The 18,271-nt window shown below is 39.4% G+C and overlaps 1 protein-coding gene across 4 annotated transcripts; it reads left to right on the top strand.

Annotated features, from left to right (window-relative positions):
* The first annotated feature begins 1,047 nt into the window (after window positions 1-1,047).
* SDR16C5 (short chain dehydrogenase/reductase family 16C member 5) lies at window positions 1,048-11,602 on the top strand. Of its 4 annotated transcripts, none has more exons than XM_041713907.2 (8): window positions 1,048-1,434; window positions 4,054-4,240; window positions 4,387-4,730; window positions 7,337-7,468; window positions 8,435-8,534; window positions 9,362-9,506; window positions 10,053-10,178; window positions 10,741-11,602. In XM_041713907.2, exons 3-8 carry the CDS (start codon window positions 4,410-4,412, stop codon window positions 10,832-10,834), a joined length of 918 nt encoding a protein of 305 aa, XP_041569841.2. In that variant the 5' UTR covers window positions 1,048-1,434; window positions 4,054-4,240; window positions 4,387-4,409; the 3' UTR covers window positions 10,835-11,602. The 4 variants fall into 4 exon arrangements, with proteins under 4 accessions (XP_041569841.2, XP_030122087.4, XP_002197053.5 ...); XM_030266227.4 differs by having other exon boundaries at window positions 1,049-1,434; window positions 4,496-4,730; XM_002197017.7 differs by lacking the exon at window positions 4,054-4,240 and having other exon boundaries at window positions 1,049-1,434.
* The last annotated feature ends 6,669 nt before the right edge of the window (window positions 11,603-18,271 follow it).

Genomic DNA, 18,271 nt, shown 5'->3' with positions numbered 1-18,271 from the left:
TTTGACACAAGACTCTGAAAGATGCTAATCTGACAGTCTTAAAATAGCTTATCTACAAACTAGTTCTAGTCTTTTATAATGTGAAGTGTCTTTAGTCTTTCTGGTAAAGTGAAGCTATCTAGTGAATTTTGTTTCAGCAAGTTTCTTACATACCTAAAATCTTCATACGAGGGGAAGGGGATGTGTGTCCCATCTAGCCTCCAACTCCAATCATAAGGTCACTCTCAATGTTAAATACTATTTCTAAGTATGAATGCAAAACTCATATTTAAACCTTTTTAAAATTAAATAACTGGCGTGGTTTTTTAACACTTTCTTGTTGTAAGTGAGCCACTTCTAAAAGAAACTTCTAAAAAGAAAGCAGAAGCCAGTGTCACTGTTTGACTATCATTAGCCTTCTAAATATACTGCTTTAATACAATAATACTGGAAAGTAGGCATATTAACGATCACAATAATAATTTTCCAAGCAAATGCCTTCAGTCATATTTTTTCTGGTGGTACTAAGCATTGTCTCATCATACAAACTTACCTTGAAGTTTTAAATATTCAGCAACTTACAGTTCAGAGTTCTGCTGCCTACAGATGAGCATATGGTTAAAAAAAAACTCCAAAACAATGGTGCCCTAAGGGACTCGTGTATATATAGCAGTAAACGAAGAGCATTTCACTGAAATAGGTAACCAAATACTCTAATCTGGGTACAGTCAGAACTCATTTTTTAAACTGAAGTATCGTTCATTCCCTCAAAAGGACCCCACCCTGAAACGGCCACACTCAACCTGGTTAAACCACTTCCATGCAGCCTGGCTTCACACAGGCCGGGTGACCTCTTTACATCAGCCATGCCTTTAGGGGCAAGTCTCAGCACGGAGTGATAACCACCTCCTGTGTATAAATACCTTTCTTAAAACAAACAAAAAATCCACAACCTCAACAAACAACAACACGAACAAACCCCAGAAAAGTGCGGAGGAGTTGGGGCGTTGTCCCGAGGGCCTCCGCCCACCAAACTACTTCGTCCTTTGAGCTTGTGACCCTACTCCGGCCTCAGCGAAGAGCCCACGGAGGATAAACATCCTCGGGGCCGCAGCTCGCCTTCCCGGGGAGGACCCCACAGCTCCGTGCCGGGCCGGAATCCCATCCTAGCGGCCGGCAGCCCCGGGCGGAGTGCGGACAGCGCCGCGGCAGCCCCAGCCCCCAGCGTTCTGCCGCTGCGGAGCGGACACCGCCAGCCCCGGGCATCCGCTGGGCGCCGCGGCCGGGCGGGCTGCCTGGTGAAGGCAGGACTGCCTGGTGAAGGCAGGGCTGCCTGGCTCCGCCCCGCTGTGCTCCCCGCTACCTTCGCGCCGCTCTCGCCCGTCCGCCCCAGAGCCGCTGCGCCACGGCGGGAGGCGGAGGTGCTGTGCCTGTCCTTCAGGCCGGCTGGCGAAGGTAGCCCGGTGCCGGGGCGGTGTGGGCTGGGCGGGCTCCGAGGGACGGGACCAGGTGTGTGGGCGCTCGGTGGGAGGCTCGAGGGCCGCGGTCAGCCGCGGGGAGGCGGCCTGAGGGGGCGGTGAGCTGGTCACTGCAGCCGAACGCTGCGTGTGGGGTTCCTATGGTGCTGATGGGGTTGGTAGGCTTGCTGTGCCATCCGGCATCCCCCGGGGCCTGAGGAATTCACTGCTGCGCTTGGGCAGCCTTAGCTACGGGACTGCTGTACTTTTGTGGGATTGCAACTCTGCCGGTACAGTGAGAAAAAAATCATGTTTGCCAAATGCTGCTCAGGTGATTGCGCGATCAACCTTTAGTCCTTCGGCTAGCGAGGGTGGTGTGCCAGCCTCAATCCTGCCCTGGTGATTCGTGAGCAGTGATCGTCTTTAAGACCCAGTTGAGGTCTGCAAAAGCCTGTCGGCGGTGAGCGTTGGCATTCGTGCCAACAAGCCTTTGCTGGCCAACTTATCTGCACTTGAAATCTCTTTGATAAAACATTGTAGAATGTCTGATACTTCTCTACCGCATAAAAGCCCTCCACACTTATGTCTGTGTGGATATAGGCATACTGAAAAACAATACAAGGCATCAGAAGTGATCTGAGACTTTATATGTGCCAAAGGCCCCCTTGGTTAATTCCCTTCTAAGTACATCCCTGCTCACTTTAGTTGACAAGCCAAAATCGACCGAGTGAGTGGCAGATTTAATTGTCTGTGTGGATATGCTTGGTTGCAGTAGCTGGTGTAATTAGCAATATTAATACATTGAGTGAGAATGGAGGCCCAGTCAAATCTGGGTTAGGGGAGAAATGTGTCAGTGGAAATTAAGCATCTTGTTGAAGGATGTAGAGTTGGTCTTCTAACAGGAAGTCTCTTGCGGTCTGTATGCATAAACAACTCTACTTCAGAAAGTGAAAGATCTACTTTTCTGAAAGATCTAATGTGGCTCTGACCTGTACAAGCCTAATATATTAACAATTTACGTAAAGAATTACTGTCATAAATTTTAAACTAACTTTAGGTCAAATTATGTATTGCCTCTGAAGGCAATTGCCTCACTTGTTTTTTGTCAGGGATTAACTTTTAACATCTTCATCTATGCCAGAGATACCAGTCTCCTTTTATTCAAATGGAGGATTTTATGTTAAGTGCATTAAATCTGTGCAATCAAGGCAGCAATTCAGCAGCTGCATTTATTTTAAAGACTTGTTTCTTGTTTTAGACTCAACAAAGAACTTGTACTTCCAAAAACTTGCACTTTTTAATGTGCATGAAATTTAATAATATTTTTTCCTTTACATCTCTATTTTTGCTTAGAACAGTAATATCTATAGATAAGAGAGCCTATTACAGGAAATGCCAATATTGGCTCTAGAAAAATGTTTTAGTGCTGTTTTGATACTTGTTTCACTTCTTACTGGAGTTACTGCCTCTGCACACATTTTGTCACATTTTAATGAGAATGAAGAATAGAAAGTACTCAATAGGAAGCATTCACCCCATGACTTTGCCAGAAATAACTTATTTTCCTACCCACTATGTCTCTGGCAAATGTTTTTTCTGTTATCAGAACAGTTTTAAGTTGTCCCAATATTTCTGCCAGAAAACTTTCTGAAATAACTAGCTCTGCTCTTACAGAGGCCTGTTTCTTTTCAGGACCAGCCTAGTTTCCCATGTAGAAAACCTGAGATTTGTGGTAACACGTTTGTGTTCACATACTAAATTTCATGAACTTTGCTCAGAGTAGCAGAGACCTAAGTTACTTATCTCCTGGCACTTGTCAAACATGATTACCTATACACATAGATAGCAAAGTTAACTAAGAGATGTAATCAGGCTGGCTATGTCTAAATGTTGCTAAAGGTGCTAAATATCTAAAAGTGCTGAAGGTTGAAGTATAGGTGCCAGAGTGCTCCACCTTTAGCTGAGAAAGAAGATGTTATTTCTTCATAATGTTGTTATTCAAAGATTAAAACCTGTTTAAACCAAGGATTAATTTTTTGCACAGCTTTTGTATACTGGAAAATAAAATAACATTCCTCCAAGGACTTAAAGGCCTGCTTGGTGCCAGCATTACTGGGATGTGTACAGATTGTGAGCTTAAACACATACCTGAGATGGTATGATTCAAGCCTGTGGCATTTGCTTAATGCAGAGAGGTGAAGAGAAGAAACTCAACAGCTTTGCAGTGCATTCTCAAAGAACTGTGTTCAACTGCAAAAGCAGGCTCTCCTCAGCAATGATAGTACAGGTAGCAGGAAAGTCAGTAGTGACAGACAGGTATTTACCTAGTGTGCTTTGGAGATTTATAAGCATATTGTCTTTTGAAGCTCCTTATGCTCATGTTTTTTTGGCACAATTGGGGCTGTGACTTGTTCTGCATATGATTTCATAGTGACAAGCAGTGCCTACAAAGCAAAAAACATTGTGGCCCTAAAAGCAGAATTTTTCCGGCTGTACAGTACTAGTTTGTGAGTACTAAAGTTCTTTGATCAAACCACAAGATTTGATTTGTAATTGTCATGCATTTCTGTTTAAGATGCTCCATGGGCAGATTTTTATTTTATTTTATTTATTTTAGATTTTTGTCCACATTCTGTCAGAGCAGAGAATGAAGGCCATGGCATGAGGGAATTTCTAAAGCAGATAAGAGCAGGTGTTTCCTGTTTCTTCTGAATGGCAAATGAATTGCATACTGCATCCTGGAGGAAAGTGGAAGCAACCTGAAGATGAGACAGAAGCAGGACAAATGGATTAGATATGCAGGTGTAAGCCTATATATTTCTTTGAAACAATATTCAAAAGCAGGGTAGAGAAAATATTTAGAATGTATCGGAAAATGTTTTTGCAGTGTTGATGTTTGCATTTTCTCTATGGTTTACCCTATCTGGTAAATGTTTTGGGGTTTTTTCAGGTATCTGAAGAAATAACCTGAAGATGAACTTCTTCCTGGAAACACTACAATTCATTGTACTTCTTGTTTACTACTTACTGGAGTCACTGGTGTTCTTGGTTATTCCTAGACGGAAGAAGAATGTTAGTGGTGAAATCGTATTAATAACAGGAGCAGGAAGTGGCATTGGAAGACTCTTAGCGGTGAAGTTTGCCAGACTTGGAGCTACGGTGGTCCTCTGGGATATTAATCAAGAGGGACTCAACGGCACAGTTAGACTGGCCAGAGAAAATGGAGCAGGAAGAGTACACTCTTATGTCTGCGACTGTAGCAAAAGACAGGATATCTACAGAGTAGCTGACCAGGTAAAGTGTCTTATTTGTGGCTTTGAAATTATTCTAAACTGAATGCAAGCATGGGTGTAAGATTCATGAGTAAGTTTTTTAGTGGATTCAAAGCAAGAGATTAAAGTTAATTCATTCTGAATACTTGCACTTCCTACCTCTTTCAAGAATTCTGGTTTTTGGAGTTGACTTGTATATCTCTATTCCTTAAAAAATAAAAAGAGCTAGGTCTCTTTTTCAGTAGCTCATTTTGACTGGGTAGCTGCTCATTCATTCATTCATTCATTCATTCATTCAATTACCGAGCAGGCACTTAATCGTGAAGTGAGGAAAATCAATTTATTGAAGCTAAAGCAGTATTTCACGTTCTGGCAGTCTTTTACCAAAAGACCATACATTGTAAAAAGGATTAACTGCTTAGGAAATTTTCAAATAATTCCATTACTGTAAAGAGATTTTGGCAGACTTACTTTATCTAAATTAATAAATGTATCTTGATGTCTTAAATATTTCTTTCTTTCATTTCTGAAGAGCTTTGTAAACATAGCATGTAGTTAGATAATTTGGGCAGACTAGCAGTATTGCCAAAAGCTAAAATTGTTAAACAGTTTCAAGTCTAAGAACCTGTTCTCGTTCACTTAAAATTTGCTAAACTTAACTGTTGAACTAAGATTTTCACAGTGAGTCTTGCCTGGGGATGTTTTTTTTTAACAAAAAGTTTAGCTGCCTTCAGGAACATCTTTTGGTTGAAATAACGTTTTGGTGCTCTTTAAGAAGCTCTAGCCTTCTGTATTCTATCTGTCCAAAAACTACAGGCTTTCTGATACATGAAGCTTGTGCATGAATTGCAGCTTGTTAGAGGCTGGTGCTATCGGTTTTGTATTCCAGTAATGCTGATAAGCCTTGGTCCCCCTTGTAGCTGTTACACCAGCTGAGCTGGACATCTGCTGTCCTTGCAGAGAAGTTGCCTGTCTCTCCACAGGCCTGTAGCTGTACTTCCTGCTGAACTGGGAGAGCTAGAGGAAGAATGTTGTAGGAAGGATACTGGAATGAAGCAGATGAAAATTAACCTTTAGGTTTGAGGACTTGAATTGAGGGCTGTGGAGAAAAGCAGTGGCTGGGTCATGCTGGCAAAATTTGAAAAAGAGAACAGATCTGTGTGACCTGGGTTTAGGATGAGAGAGCTTGCAGGAACAATGACAGGAACAAAGAAGTTGCAGTAGGGTCCAGTGTGTGGTCCCTCACTTAAAATCTTCTGTCAGCAGTTCAGCAATTGTCAGATTCATCAGATCATGCTGATCTGCACAGAAGAAAGCACCTTACTACCATTATTTCAGAAGTGTCATGTCCTGCTGATGATGTAGAATCATCCAATCTTACCAGTTACAAAAAGACTTAATTGTTAGGTGGTGCTTGGTGCCACTGTTTAATTCATGCAGCGTAGTAGACTTTGGTTCTTAGTGTTCAGCATCAGCCTTTGGAAGATATGACAGCATGGTTCCAGGTCCTTTTTCCTTTTCTGGTGATTCAGCTTTATGCTGAGTTTTGCAAGACTATGCTGAACTAAATTTATGCTGGCAGAGCAGGATGTGTTTGAAAATTTTGCTCCCAATAAAACTGTCTTAAAGCCAAAATGAAATGTGTGTGGATCTTTAATATATGCTTCATCAGCCACCCAGAGACAGCATGGAAAAGTTGCTTTGGTAGGAAGAAAACCCAAAGGGTCTGCATGTATCAGGTCGTTGTTTCTTTCCTGTACCAACAGGATGAAGGACAGCCTTTTGGTTATTAATACCTATAGCTTAAAATTCATTTCCAATGTCTCTGTTCCAGAAGTACCCAATTCCTAAAGCTTAGTTTAAAAAATAGACAAGATTAGAGCAAGTTTAAGGAATACGAGGAAGTTAAGCTAGAATAAGGGATAGGTGATAAATTATTCTTTAATTCTTCACTGTATTACCCATTTCATTTTTCCCACATAGCTCAGATCAATGACTTGTATTTCAAATTCTATATTAAATATTTTCATTCTCCTTTGGAGAGCTGACACAATATCTTGCAATCAGCTGGTCTACAGTTGTTCTCTCAAATGAGTCTGTTGATGAAGGTTCTCAGTGTGGAGCTAAAATGAAAACTATACTTCCTCTTACTGAATTTAAGGTATAGGTTTATACCTATAGATTTAATACAGAATTTTTAATTACAGAATAATTAATTACAGAAATTTTTAGCCAACTTAATTTCTGGGGTAGGGCATACCAGATTCTAATCCAGAATTGCTCTTTAGTTTTAAGATGTGTTTACTGTAGAAAAATACTTGTTGTATTAGTTAAGCATTCTGCATTAAAGACTTACCTGAAACATTTGTCCTCGGAAACAGAGGTGCTGAAAGCAGAAGCTTGTGTGGAACTGTTAGGCTCCACAAATCTGAAGAAAATGTATTTGAGAGCTCACCTTTAAAAAGGCATCAGGTGAGACTGCAAGAACCTGAGGTGTTTGGATCCTTAACATGCATAAGTTCAACTTATTTAAATGTGTTATATTTCTCTTTGTTAAGTTTTCATATATAATCCTTGAAAAGACTGTTTTGTACTTACTGCACATTCTCTTGATGCCTTTTGTTTTAGGTTAAAAAAGAAGTTGGCGATGTCAGCATCCTAATCAACAATGCTGGTGTTGTAATTGGGAAGAGATTTCTTGATTCTCCAGATTCACTTGTAGAAAAAACCATGGAAGTGAACATAATGGCACACTTCTGGGTAATGCCTGTATTTTGCATATACATACTAAGACATCCTTTTAACATGTGTTCAATGTTAATTTTGCCCTTTGGAATTGAGAAAAACATGCAGGGATATAGAGCTCAGAAATGATACAAGAAATTATTTACTTTGCTCTGGAGTCTGTAAAATTAAAAAAAAAAAGTGTGGAAGAATGGATCCTTTGGGAATTTCTAGTGTAGGCAGGTGGAAGTACTTCACATTTAGAAATTCTCTTAAGAACTGAAGTCTACCATCTGCTAAATTCTGAGGCTAGTCATAAGTTGTAGTCTCATTATTAACTGATATGGAGCAGGCTTACCTTAATAGCTGCTGCCCCTAGTAACAGAGAAGTGTTCAATTCTACTTCAGTTCTTCTGTTCTGTTAGTGTTCTAGTTGTTCTGTGGCTGCGGTAACTTCAGTAAGAAACACCACATGTTCTAATAATCATCATAATAATAAGAGAGCTTTTGTCCAGAATGAGTAATCTGGTGTGCTTTTTCTTCCTTTCAGTGAAGGCAGGTCACCTATATGGTGTTTCTATCATAAAGAATTGTGAAGAGACTATTCAATCATGTTTCAGTTTATTTAGAAATAAATTTAATCCCAAAGATTTTCATTTCATGTTTTCCTTCTATTAAATTCATTAAATCTTTGCCATTACACAAAATTTGCAGTGAACAGTTAATTCTCATTTGAAAGAAATTTCATTACTGGATTAAGCTATATATTTAGCTTTCATCAAGTTACCATCTGTCTTTGGTAGTGCTGGTGGGGTGGGAACTCCCCATTAAAATAATTTTAATAAAATTCACAAAAAAAAGCTCCACATACTTACACACATCATTTCCATATAATGGAAGGGGGGAGGCTTATTAAACTCTAAAACCAACAAACACCTTCAAAAAAATGACATGTAGCTTACTTAGTAAAATGTCACATTGCAATTCTGATTTACTTTGCAGACTTACAAAGCCTTCCTCCCAGCAATGGTTGCCGCTAACCATGGACACTTGGTTAGCATAGCAAGCTGTGCAGGACTTTGTGGAACCAGTAAGATGTCAGGTAATGTATTAAAGTGTATTAAAGCCAATATTAATTAAGTAATTAGTTTGATTTTAAACTCTGCAATCAATATCCATGAGAGAAAAAACCCCTAACTTATTTTGAAATTCTGGATCTTTCTGTATAGTTAAAGCAAGTAGTCAGACTTTCAAAACAGCTGACTTTAAACAGACCATTTCTTTACAACGTGTTTTCCAGAAGCTCAGCAGTGCTGTGAAACAAGTTTTTCTGCCCAGGCAGAAGGATCTAAAAGCCATATAGAACTTTGGAAGCTGAGAACCTCAGTGTTGGGTTGTGTTTTTACTCAATGTTGTTAAAATTTACTTGCAGGTTTCTGATAGGAAAGAGGTCACTTTAGATTTAGAAGAAGCTCAGAAGACATTTCTGGACTATGTATACAAAGAGGGAGGAATATGAAATAAGGTGACATAGCAGTAAAAGAAATCTAGTTCCAAGAGAGTGATCATAAGTACAAACTGAATTTTAAGTTGAAACCACATTAGAGATTCTTGAAAACGTGAGTTTGAAGCATAGTGAGTGAGTACATGGATTTAAAGAAAAAAAATTGTATGAAAAATAATTTCATTTACCATTGTTCATTAGAGAGTGGAAAGGTGCTAGCAGGGATGTCATGAGAAACTCTGTCTGCCAGTCTAGAACAACAGTTGATTTAGGAGAGGAAAGAAAAGGAATTAATCAGATCAAAAGCAAATTTTAACCTAATCCTGAAAACCATTCCTATTCTGATGTGAAGTGGTTTAGTACTGGACGTAAAGTTTAATTTGTAAATTTAAATATTTAACTGCGATTAATGTTTTGTATTACAGACTACTGTGCAAGTAAATTTGCAGCAGTTGGTTTTGCAGAGTCAATTGATATGGAGATGAGAGCTCTGAGAAAGACTGGTGTTAAAACCACAATTGTGTGTCCTTTCGTCATAAACACGGGAATGTTTGATGGTCTTAAATCCAAGTGAGTAAATTCTTGTGAGGTTTTTATGAAAGTTGCGTTTTTAGTATGTTATAAATCCCTATTTCCTTTATGAAAATCATGTGCCAGGCTTTTTTTTTTGCTTGTAGTATTTTTGAAGCTTCAGATGGGTGTTAACAGTGCTATACAGTGACTGGGCAACTCAAAAGGCCTAAGTACTTTAGTATTCATTTAAGCTGAAATGTGAAACATAATTGCTGTCCTAGCCTCTGCAGAAGCCAAATGCTCCACTTGTCCTCTCTGGTTTCTAGGCATAGCTTTGCTCAGTATGCATGTATAATGACAAAGTTTAGAAGCCAAATGAAAGTCTGATGTGTCTTAATATGAGGTCTCTGGTTTTGTCTTATGAGAAGTCATACAGGGTGAAAATAACAATGTCCACTCATCTAACATAATGAAGATTCTGTTGTTCATAGGACTTGTGGCATTTATTTATTTTTTTAGTTGAATAACTGTAAAATTTAGACTTTCAAGAAAATGTGAATCCAAAGCAATTCGCATTATAGCAATAAATATTTTCTTTTTCAGGTGGCCACGTGTGCTTCCTATTCTGGATCCAGAGTATGTGGCTGAGAGAATAATCAGTGCTGTTCGTCAGAATCAAGAAATGTTGTTTATACCACGCATAGGTTATGTTTTATATTTTTTGAAAAGGTAAGTTATGTTTCTTTTTCCCTCTCTCTTTTCTGTCTGGGGATGCTTAAAGTACAAAAGAGGCTTCTGCTTGCTGGTTTGAATTTTCATTAAGTTATGCACATTTTTGAAGGGTTTTGTTTGTTTGTTTCTATGGGTTCAGTCTACCCTTGGGCCACAGAACAATGACAGAAATGTCTAAGTGTGCCTTGCTGACTCCACTGGGTGCAGTTTTACCGGGGGCTGTAGTGACAGTCTGCTTCTCCATAACTGCATGTCAGAGAATTATTGGTTGGAAAAGACCTCTAAGATCACTGAGTTCAACTGCAAACCCATCTGGTGCCTTGCTCTAGCATTTGGGCACTTTTGACTCTCTTGCAAGCCATGTTGGAATACTGATCTATCTGTAACTCAGGCTGCCAAACGAGTGTAAAGGATATTTTGAGAGGAACAGTGGGTCTATATTCTAAAGAGTATACTGCCTTTGCCAGTATTAGCCAGGTTAAACTAATTCTGTGATAAAACTGCACAACTCTTCTGATATTTGCTCCCTTTTATCTTCTTCCATGTCCCTACCTTACAGCTTCCTACCAGTGAAAGCAGCTGTTCTCCTTTTACAATGCTTTGGAAACCTTGATATCATGAATACCTTCAAAGGTCGACCAAAGAAGGAGTGAAAAAGCACAAAATTCAGAGACCAGCAGCTCTAAAGTGGATGTTGTTAAAGATGGCGGTGGGAAAAGTTCGCTTCACTAGCAGCTGTGAGCTTTAGGTGCTTTATTTCTCAATAGTAACAAGATTTTTAAGAGTTGCTTTTTAACTGTCTCTTAACCAACAGCTTTCATCTGAACTATTGTATTTAGTCCCGCGACTTTTTTTCTTTTCACCTCATTATGAAAATGCATTAATTGAATTTAGTTGCTTTGGTTTATAATGCCTTAAATGGGATCCTGCATCACAAACCAGTAATTGGCAGCTTTGGGGGGAAGAAAAGACTGAGAAACTACATGTATTTAGCAGGTAGCCAGAAAAGCCTGTAGTGGATCTGACTTCTTGCTGCCATTCAATGAACCATGAGGTTGGGCTGTACTGCTGGTGCCATTACCATTCCCTGGTAAGCTGAGGAATTCAAGAATTTCCTCAAACAACAGATTCTAACTCTTACAAATGAAAGTTTTGTGAGTTAAAAATATACACTTATTAATTTTTGGAGGTGTGATCTCTCAACTCACAGCTGACAATGGATGTTGGGGCAGGGACTGGGAAGGATATGGAAATTAAGCATTTGTGCTGCTAATCTACTTTGTGCCTAAGTCATTTGAAAAGTTAATACTATGGCTGCAACTTTGTAACAGAAGTCTTTATATCTTTCATGTGCAGTATTTTAAGAACCATTTTAAATTGTCATCTCCTAAGAAGAATAAACTTGTATTTATAAAGCATGAGCCTGCCAGTCTAGGTGGGCTATTCAGTGTCTTGACAAAAGACACAACAAACTACTAAAAGCAAGGGTGTTGTGTTGTGTTGTATAATAGGTGTTTCTCTCGGGATTATTTCAGAAAGGAATGGTGCTGACAGAACTGAATGTTATCATTACCACTATCCTTTGAGTAACAGCATAATGTTTTGCTTCTCTGAGTTGGGTGACAGGTTGCCTTATGTCTACAGAGACTTGGTTTACTTTCCCTTTACTCTTAGGACTGTCCATTTATTTTGAGCATATGTTGAGGAGGCGTTGCCCTTTTTGACAATGGATGCTTAGAAAGCTACCTTGACTTTTTGTAATCCAAAACAAGAAAAAGGAAGCTTATGTGTGCATCACTTTTGTACCTGCTAAGTCCACTTCACCTCACAGTTCTCTGCTAGTAATTGGTATAGCAATTGAAACAGTATGGAAAAAAGGGGGACTTTTTAAATCTCTTTCAATGATGGCCTAGAAACTACCTTCATTTCCCTTGTCTATACAAATAGTAAGGTTTGTTAGTGGAGAAGGGTTCACATAGAGCTACTTTACTACTGAGGAGCAAGAAACACCGAATAAAACAAGTGTGTTAAAAATCACCTTACCTTTATGATCGGTTGATGAGAGCTAGAATTCAGACTGATGAAGAAGAGATTTGTTTCAATCTCCTTTCAGATCTTCAGTTTTTCTTCCTTAAAATTTTTACTCAAGAAACAGAGATTAACCGAGTAAAAAAGAGATTGTCTCAATGTGCAGTCCATACACATACTGCAGTGTTTAGAAATTCTACCACTAATAACTGTGTGGTGTATCTGTGTCTTCAGCCTCCTCACCTTTTTATACTAACAGAACATACTTTTCCTGCCTGGCTATGAAGTACAAGATATGCAGAGTTCTGGAGCAAAGGGGAAAAGTGAGCTCAGTATATGAACACTATGAGTATCAAACTCCAGCTCTAGTGAGAGCAAGTAGCTTTTCATTTTTAGTATCTCTGTGAACACCTTCTGCTGAGGAAAATTAGAAGCAGTAAGTCTGGTGGGGGATTTGGGGATTTTCAGCAGGCTGATATCTGTCACAGCCCTAGAAGGATTTTACCTGATAATTTTAGCAGATACATACATCTCCAAGGAATTTTCTTACTTCACAGAATCAGTGGAAAGGACCTGTGCTCAATTAAATTTTGTATATCTCTAAGGTTAGAAACTCTACAACCTCTCTGGATAACCTGTTCTAGTGCTTGTTCACACTCTGTTTAGAAACAGATAAATGAAAATTATGCGTAAATCGAATGTACTTTATTTCATGTCCTTTCAGAGGATACCACTAAGAATCTGAGTTTGTGTTTCACACCTTTCTTTTAGGTACTTACACACATTGGGGCTCAGCCTTTTCTCAAGACTAAGCAGTCCAGACAACTCAACAACTTCTTGTGTGGCAGGTGCTCCACTGTCTTAATTATCTTTGCAGCTCTTCACTGGACTCACTGAGTATATGCAAAAACTAGCTATGAGTATATTCATATCTCTTAGAGACCAATTTCTGTACTAGACTGAGCATGCATAATACGTCATACAGGGCTTTAGCAGAAAATCTCTGCTTGCTAGCTGTCCTAGTAGGAGTACACAAATAATGGCTTTTATATAAATGTGCTGCTACCACATTGGATATTGTGGTCACTGGTAAATTACATCATGTACCTGGAGGATAACAGCCTATCCTGTGATGGTTTTTATATCCCCCATCTCCTATGATGCCATGACAGATGTGGAGTTGTATCCTGGAGGTCAAACAGCACGCATCTTTCCCCTGTGTTCAGAAGGTCGCATGGAGCAAGTGTTTGGATCTTCAACTGAGATATAAATGTCTTGAGATAAAAGGTGGCTTACTTCCACCATAACAATGATTTTCACTGATTACTTTCCTGATGCCAAAAAAGAGTCTTTCCTTCAGCTCTTGACAAGAAAACACATGGAAGGATCACTATGACACCCAAACAAGAAGATAAAACTTGGAAAGGAGCAGCATATATTTTGTGACAGCATAATGTCTGACTGCTGGAAGGTATACCAGGCAGCTCCCACAAAAGGATTGTTAGTTTCATGGCCATTGCCTGAAAATTTAAATAGTCTCTCTCCAAAACTGTCTGTCCCAGTTTTGATTGGGATGGCTGCATTGGCCTAATAATAATGGTTATGGTGATTCAAATGCAATCCATGGTATTTTATTGCCTGCTGTATTTATTTTCCATGTGAGATCATATTCCTGTGGTAGCAGAAGTCTTGCTGTCTCCTAATGCTTCAAAACATGGAGAACATAGTGCCAAGAAACATTAACTTGATTAAATCCTCTGAAGAAGATTGAGAAGGAAAACAAACAAAAAAAACCAGCAGCTGAGATACAAGCTCCATTATTATTTTATGAATTTGGAATTCATACCCAGGAGCTATGTGTACCTGCTTGGAATCTGGTGTTCATGGTGCTCTGGTTTCATTTTAGGAAGGAGCCAAGCAGGTACCTCTTCTCTGGTAACTTTCCTAGGGGCAGTTGATTGTCCAAAGATGCTTGTGTGGACTGCATGCTTTGCTAAGCAGCTGTTCAAAGCCACAGGCTTTGTAAAATAAGCATTTTAACAAAATAACTTAGCTTCTCACACTGATGTTTTCTTTGCTGTGACAATCAAGAGAAATGGGTTTGGATCCACAGTTATCAGATATTCTAGGAAAATGCAGGATTACTGTCTCTCAGGTGACACTTAAAAATATGTTATCAATGCCCAGGTAGGTGGAGTAGCACTACAAGCAGAGACTTTTGTCCACTCACTGTATGACATGATTTCTCTCCAGTCTTAGGTGTCTCCAGCTTGATATTTTCACTGCCTTTCAAAGCCACCAAGCTCACAGCCTGAAGATCTGTGAGAACAAAGAGAGCCTGTGGCCTATGGCTGAGGAAAACAGGTCTATCTAGGGAAAAAAAGTGGGGAAAAAAAATCACACCTTCTTTCTTTGCCCTTGGCAATATCACACTAGGAGGAACACCCTCGGGATTGTGACAGACATGTTCAAGACAAAGGAGTGACAAAGGCAGAAGTCCTATGCCACGGTGGTCTGCGTTGTTGCATCTGCTGGATAGCTACTGCTTGATTAAAACAAACCTTGGTTCTTGGTACAGCTATGTTGAGAATTTTCACCCCTTATCCAAGGTCAGGCATCGGAAACGTTGTTCTGTAGGACTTGGAGTAGTTTTCCACAATCCCTGCCCAGGAAGGAAGAACCCTAAGATATATTGTTACACTTCTTCCTCACCATGTCTTAGGGTCCAGAGGCAGCAACCCCGGCTTTGGCACAGAAAGAAGAATCAACAGGGCCAGAACACGAGCAGCAACAGGAACACTGTCAGCACATGCAGCCAACAACAATTAAAGAGGTTCTTGCTGAACAAATTTGGCCTGTTGGCAGCATAAACTTCATGTCTAGAAGGTGCCACGGTCTAGGCTATGTAACCTGGGTGATGGTGCGGTCCCCCTGGGCACGTATCTGCTTCATCTCTATTAACTGTATTGCTGTAAAGGCAGCTTGCTCAGAGATTAATGCTAGGTGATAAATGATAGCTGAGGAATCTGTTGAGCACACAATCTTTAGTGATTGTTCCCCAGAAATGGGAATTTTTGTTGGAAAGTTAACATGGAAGATCATCTTGATATTAATTCTAGAAAACACACTTTGCATTATTTATTGTCTGCATATTTCTGTCATGATAATGATGATTAATCCTGAAGCACACTCACACAATGCACCATGCACAGCTAATAGAGTTACAAAACTGATTTGAATCATGCTACAGTTATTGCAGAATGTCCTACTTGTGTTTTGTAGAGCTTATAACAAATTAAGAGAAAGCTGTCAATTTCAAGTAATCACATCTGTCAAGGGTGTTGTATCCAGAAGAAGCAAATATCACTAGAATAGCCCGGGGAGGTGCTTGTTTGAAGTGTTTCCTTCAGCAAGTATGTAATTTCTACCCTCTGGTATTTAGTCAGTCTCTAACAGAGGATGGGAGTAATTGACAATGTGCCTAGCTGAAATTTCTGTGCTAACATTTCCTAAAAGAAGGAATACCACATTAATTCCACCAAAAAGAAAATAAAAATACTTGAAGCAGCTAGAGCCTGCTGTAGCAATTATCTCCACCGTCAGCAAGAGGCAGAAATCTGTTTCCAACTTTGCTTCTGAGCCAAGGGCTTGGAAGACAGCTATGAAAGTAATTTATTCAACCTTTATTTTTTCCACATTGACAATGAAATGTCTGACTGCCCTCTTTCATGCTTTTAGATCCAGAAAATTTTATCTGCAATGACATTTATAACAAAATTGTAGGGATTATGCATTGGTCCTTAGCATTCAAATAATTGAAAATACAAAGGTGGTTTTTTTTTTTTTTTTTTTTTGTTTTTTTTGCTTTTGTGTATGATTGTAACTCTGCCTGTCTAAATGGGTCAGGTTTTCAGCACCCATTCAAAGGAGCTGACAGAGCACTGAAACAATCACTTCACATTCAAGAAACAATGTCCTGACATCTGCATTTTCCTAGATTTGGAATGAGGCAGCTGTGTGTGTTGGAAGAGAACTACAGTATCCCAAGTGGAAAACCCCCTCAGAACAGAAGACAGGAGGAGTGATACACCTACCCCCCCCACAGCCCCCTGAAGTTACCAGGCCAGCCCAGATCTGCGAGGCCTTGGGGGAAAGTCTATCAGGAGGTGGGCAAAGATTCCAAAAGAGGCTCCAACCCCCGATGTGGTCCAAGATGTTTATTCCATAGGAGAAAGGGGGAAAGAGAGCAAACCAGGAAGGGACAGAGCCTTATCTAGGCTCAGTACAGGAAGGGCTACTTGGCTCCCAGCCAACTGATTCAGGAAAGGAAGGAAGGGTCAAACTAACAGGTCGTATCTACAGGGGTCTCTGGGGAGGGAGAAACCATTCCCCAGAGCAGTACAACAGAGGAGGGATAAAAAAAGTGAGGAACTTTAATTCACCTGTTCAAATGACAATCCACTAAATATGTGGAGAGTACAAGAAAAGAGGGAAGGGTGATACTGGTCATGTTACTGATGAGTAATTAGTCAGTATATGATCTTCTTGTGGGATGTATCAGAAGACTTCCTTTTGGTCCACAGGATTCTTGAAGGCTGGATCAGTTTCTACTGTTCTAGAGAATTTCCTGACCTAAAATAGGGGTAGGTTTGCATTGTGTCTCACAAACAAGGTATTTTGTAAAAAGGATAAGCACTTCAGAACTTCAGAAGAGTGGAATACAGGATAGATATAAACATATATATATATATATATATATATATATTCACACTTCAATTACACAGATATGAAGTATAATGTTTAGATTTTGTTTTGATTCTGCATGCACAGAGGTATAAAGAGACACACAGGAAAATTTCCAAGCCTATCCCATTTTAAGTCTTTTCAACTAGTTTTTGTAATTTAGTACACTGTAGCAGGTTTGAGATTTACATCTAAAGACAAGTAGTGACTTGTCTGTCAGATTAAATAATCTGTTATCCCAAGCATTTTATGGGGTAGCACCTCTGACTGCTAGGAACCTAGACTAAGGAGACAGTGGCATGTTTACAGAATTTATTTTTATTCAGACAACCATAAGCCTAGCCATTTTAACATTATTTTTCAGAACATGGCATAGAAACAATGGATTTTTCACATCCACAGGAAGAGCTGTTGCATTATTTCCAGTGTGAAGGTCTGTCCTGTATTATTCTCTTCTCTACACACACTTTTTTGTTTTGTTGTATTACAGCAGAAAAAACCACAAAGACATACCTGGAGTATCTACCCATGCTCTCCACTCGAGTTATAGATTGATTTGTTTGGGTTTTTTGGTTTTGTTTTTGTTTTCTTTTTAATAGTGTTGTCTTAAAATCCAGAAAGTAGCAGTAGAAGTCCAAGGAGATCAAGAGAACAAGCTAAGGGATAAGTTCAAGGTTCACACCAATTTGAGGGTTTTGAAGGAGACAGAATAGAGCAATAAATTATGCCTTTACAACCAAATACAAATTCTCAAAACTATGTTGAAGCATGTGATCTTGCCACTTTGAAATCCAGGAAATCACCCCAAGGAAATCTACAATGTCCATTCTTATATTCCTGCATGTAAACCATTAGAGCTTTTGTGGTAGCTAATGAAGTTCAGGATTCATTAGAGCTTCACCCCTGTGTATTCCATTAAACCTGTTTTGGGAGATATTCTGCCACAGAACTGGTCTCCAGATTTTATACACCTACTAATGTTTTTTAGGATATTTTCACATCAATAGACACATTAATCTTTTAAAATGTAAACCAAATATAATCTGAATAAAGAATGACTTGAATTGAGGAAGGGACTTAGAAAATGTGGTAACTAAAATAGTCTTTTCCAGAGACTGAGGTCAAGGAGTGCTAAAAGCTTGTGGTTTTTTTCCTAAATGGGGAAGTAACTATCCTTTTTCTTTCCCCACTGTAAGCAGGCAAGAATTTTTTACTTTTTTTGGGATGCATTGATAATATCTGCTAATTAGGGACAGAATGGCCCTGCATCTTTCATAAAGCAAATAGTCAGGGCACTGCGTCAGTGACTTAGTAGCACT

This window comes from Taeniopygia guttata, chromosome 2 (assembly GCF_048771995.1).
Source record: "Taeniopygia guttata chromosome 2, bTaeGut7.mat, whole genome shotgun sequence".
Classification (NCBI taxonomy): Eukaryota; Metazoa; Chordata; class Aves; order Passeriformes; family Estrildidae; genus Taeniopygia; species Taeniopygia guttata.
This window is presented reverse-complemented; position numbering and strand designations above follow the sequence as displayed.

Bases quoted from the DNA above. Each gene is read 5' to 3' on its own strand.
- SDR16C5 (XM_041713907.2), top strand. From the start codon at position 4,410: ATGAACTTCTTCCTGGAAACACTACAATTCATTGTACTTCTTGTTTAC. The intron at 8,535-9,361 runs GTAATGTATTAA...TTTGTATTACAG, and splicing joins TGGAACCAGTAAGATGTCAG to ACTACTGTGCAAGTAAATTT. The intron at 10,179-10,740 runs GTAAGTTATGTT...CCTACCTTACAG, and splicing joins GTTTTATATTTTTTGAAAAG to CTTCCTACCAGTGAAAGCAG.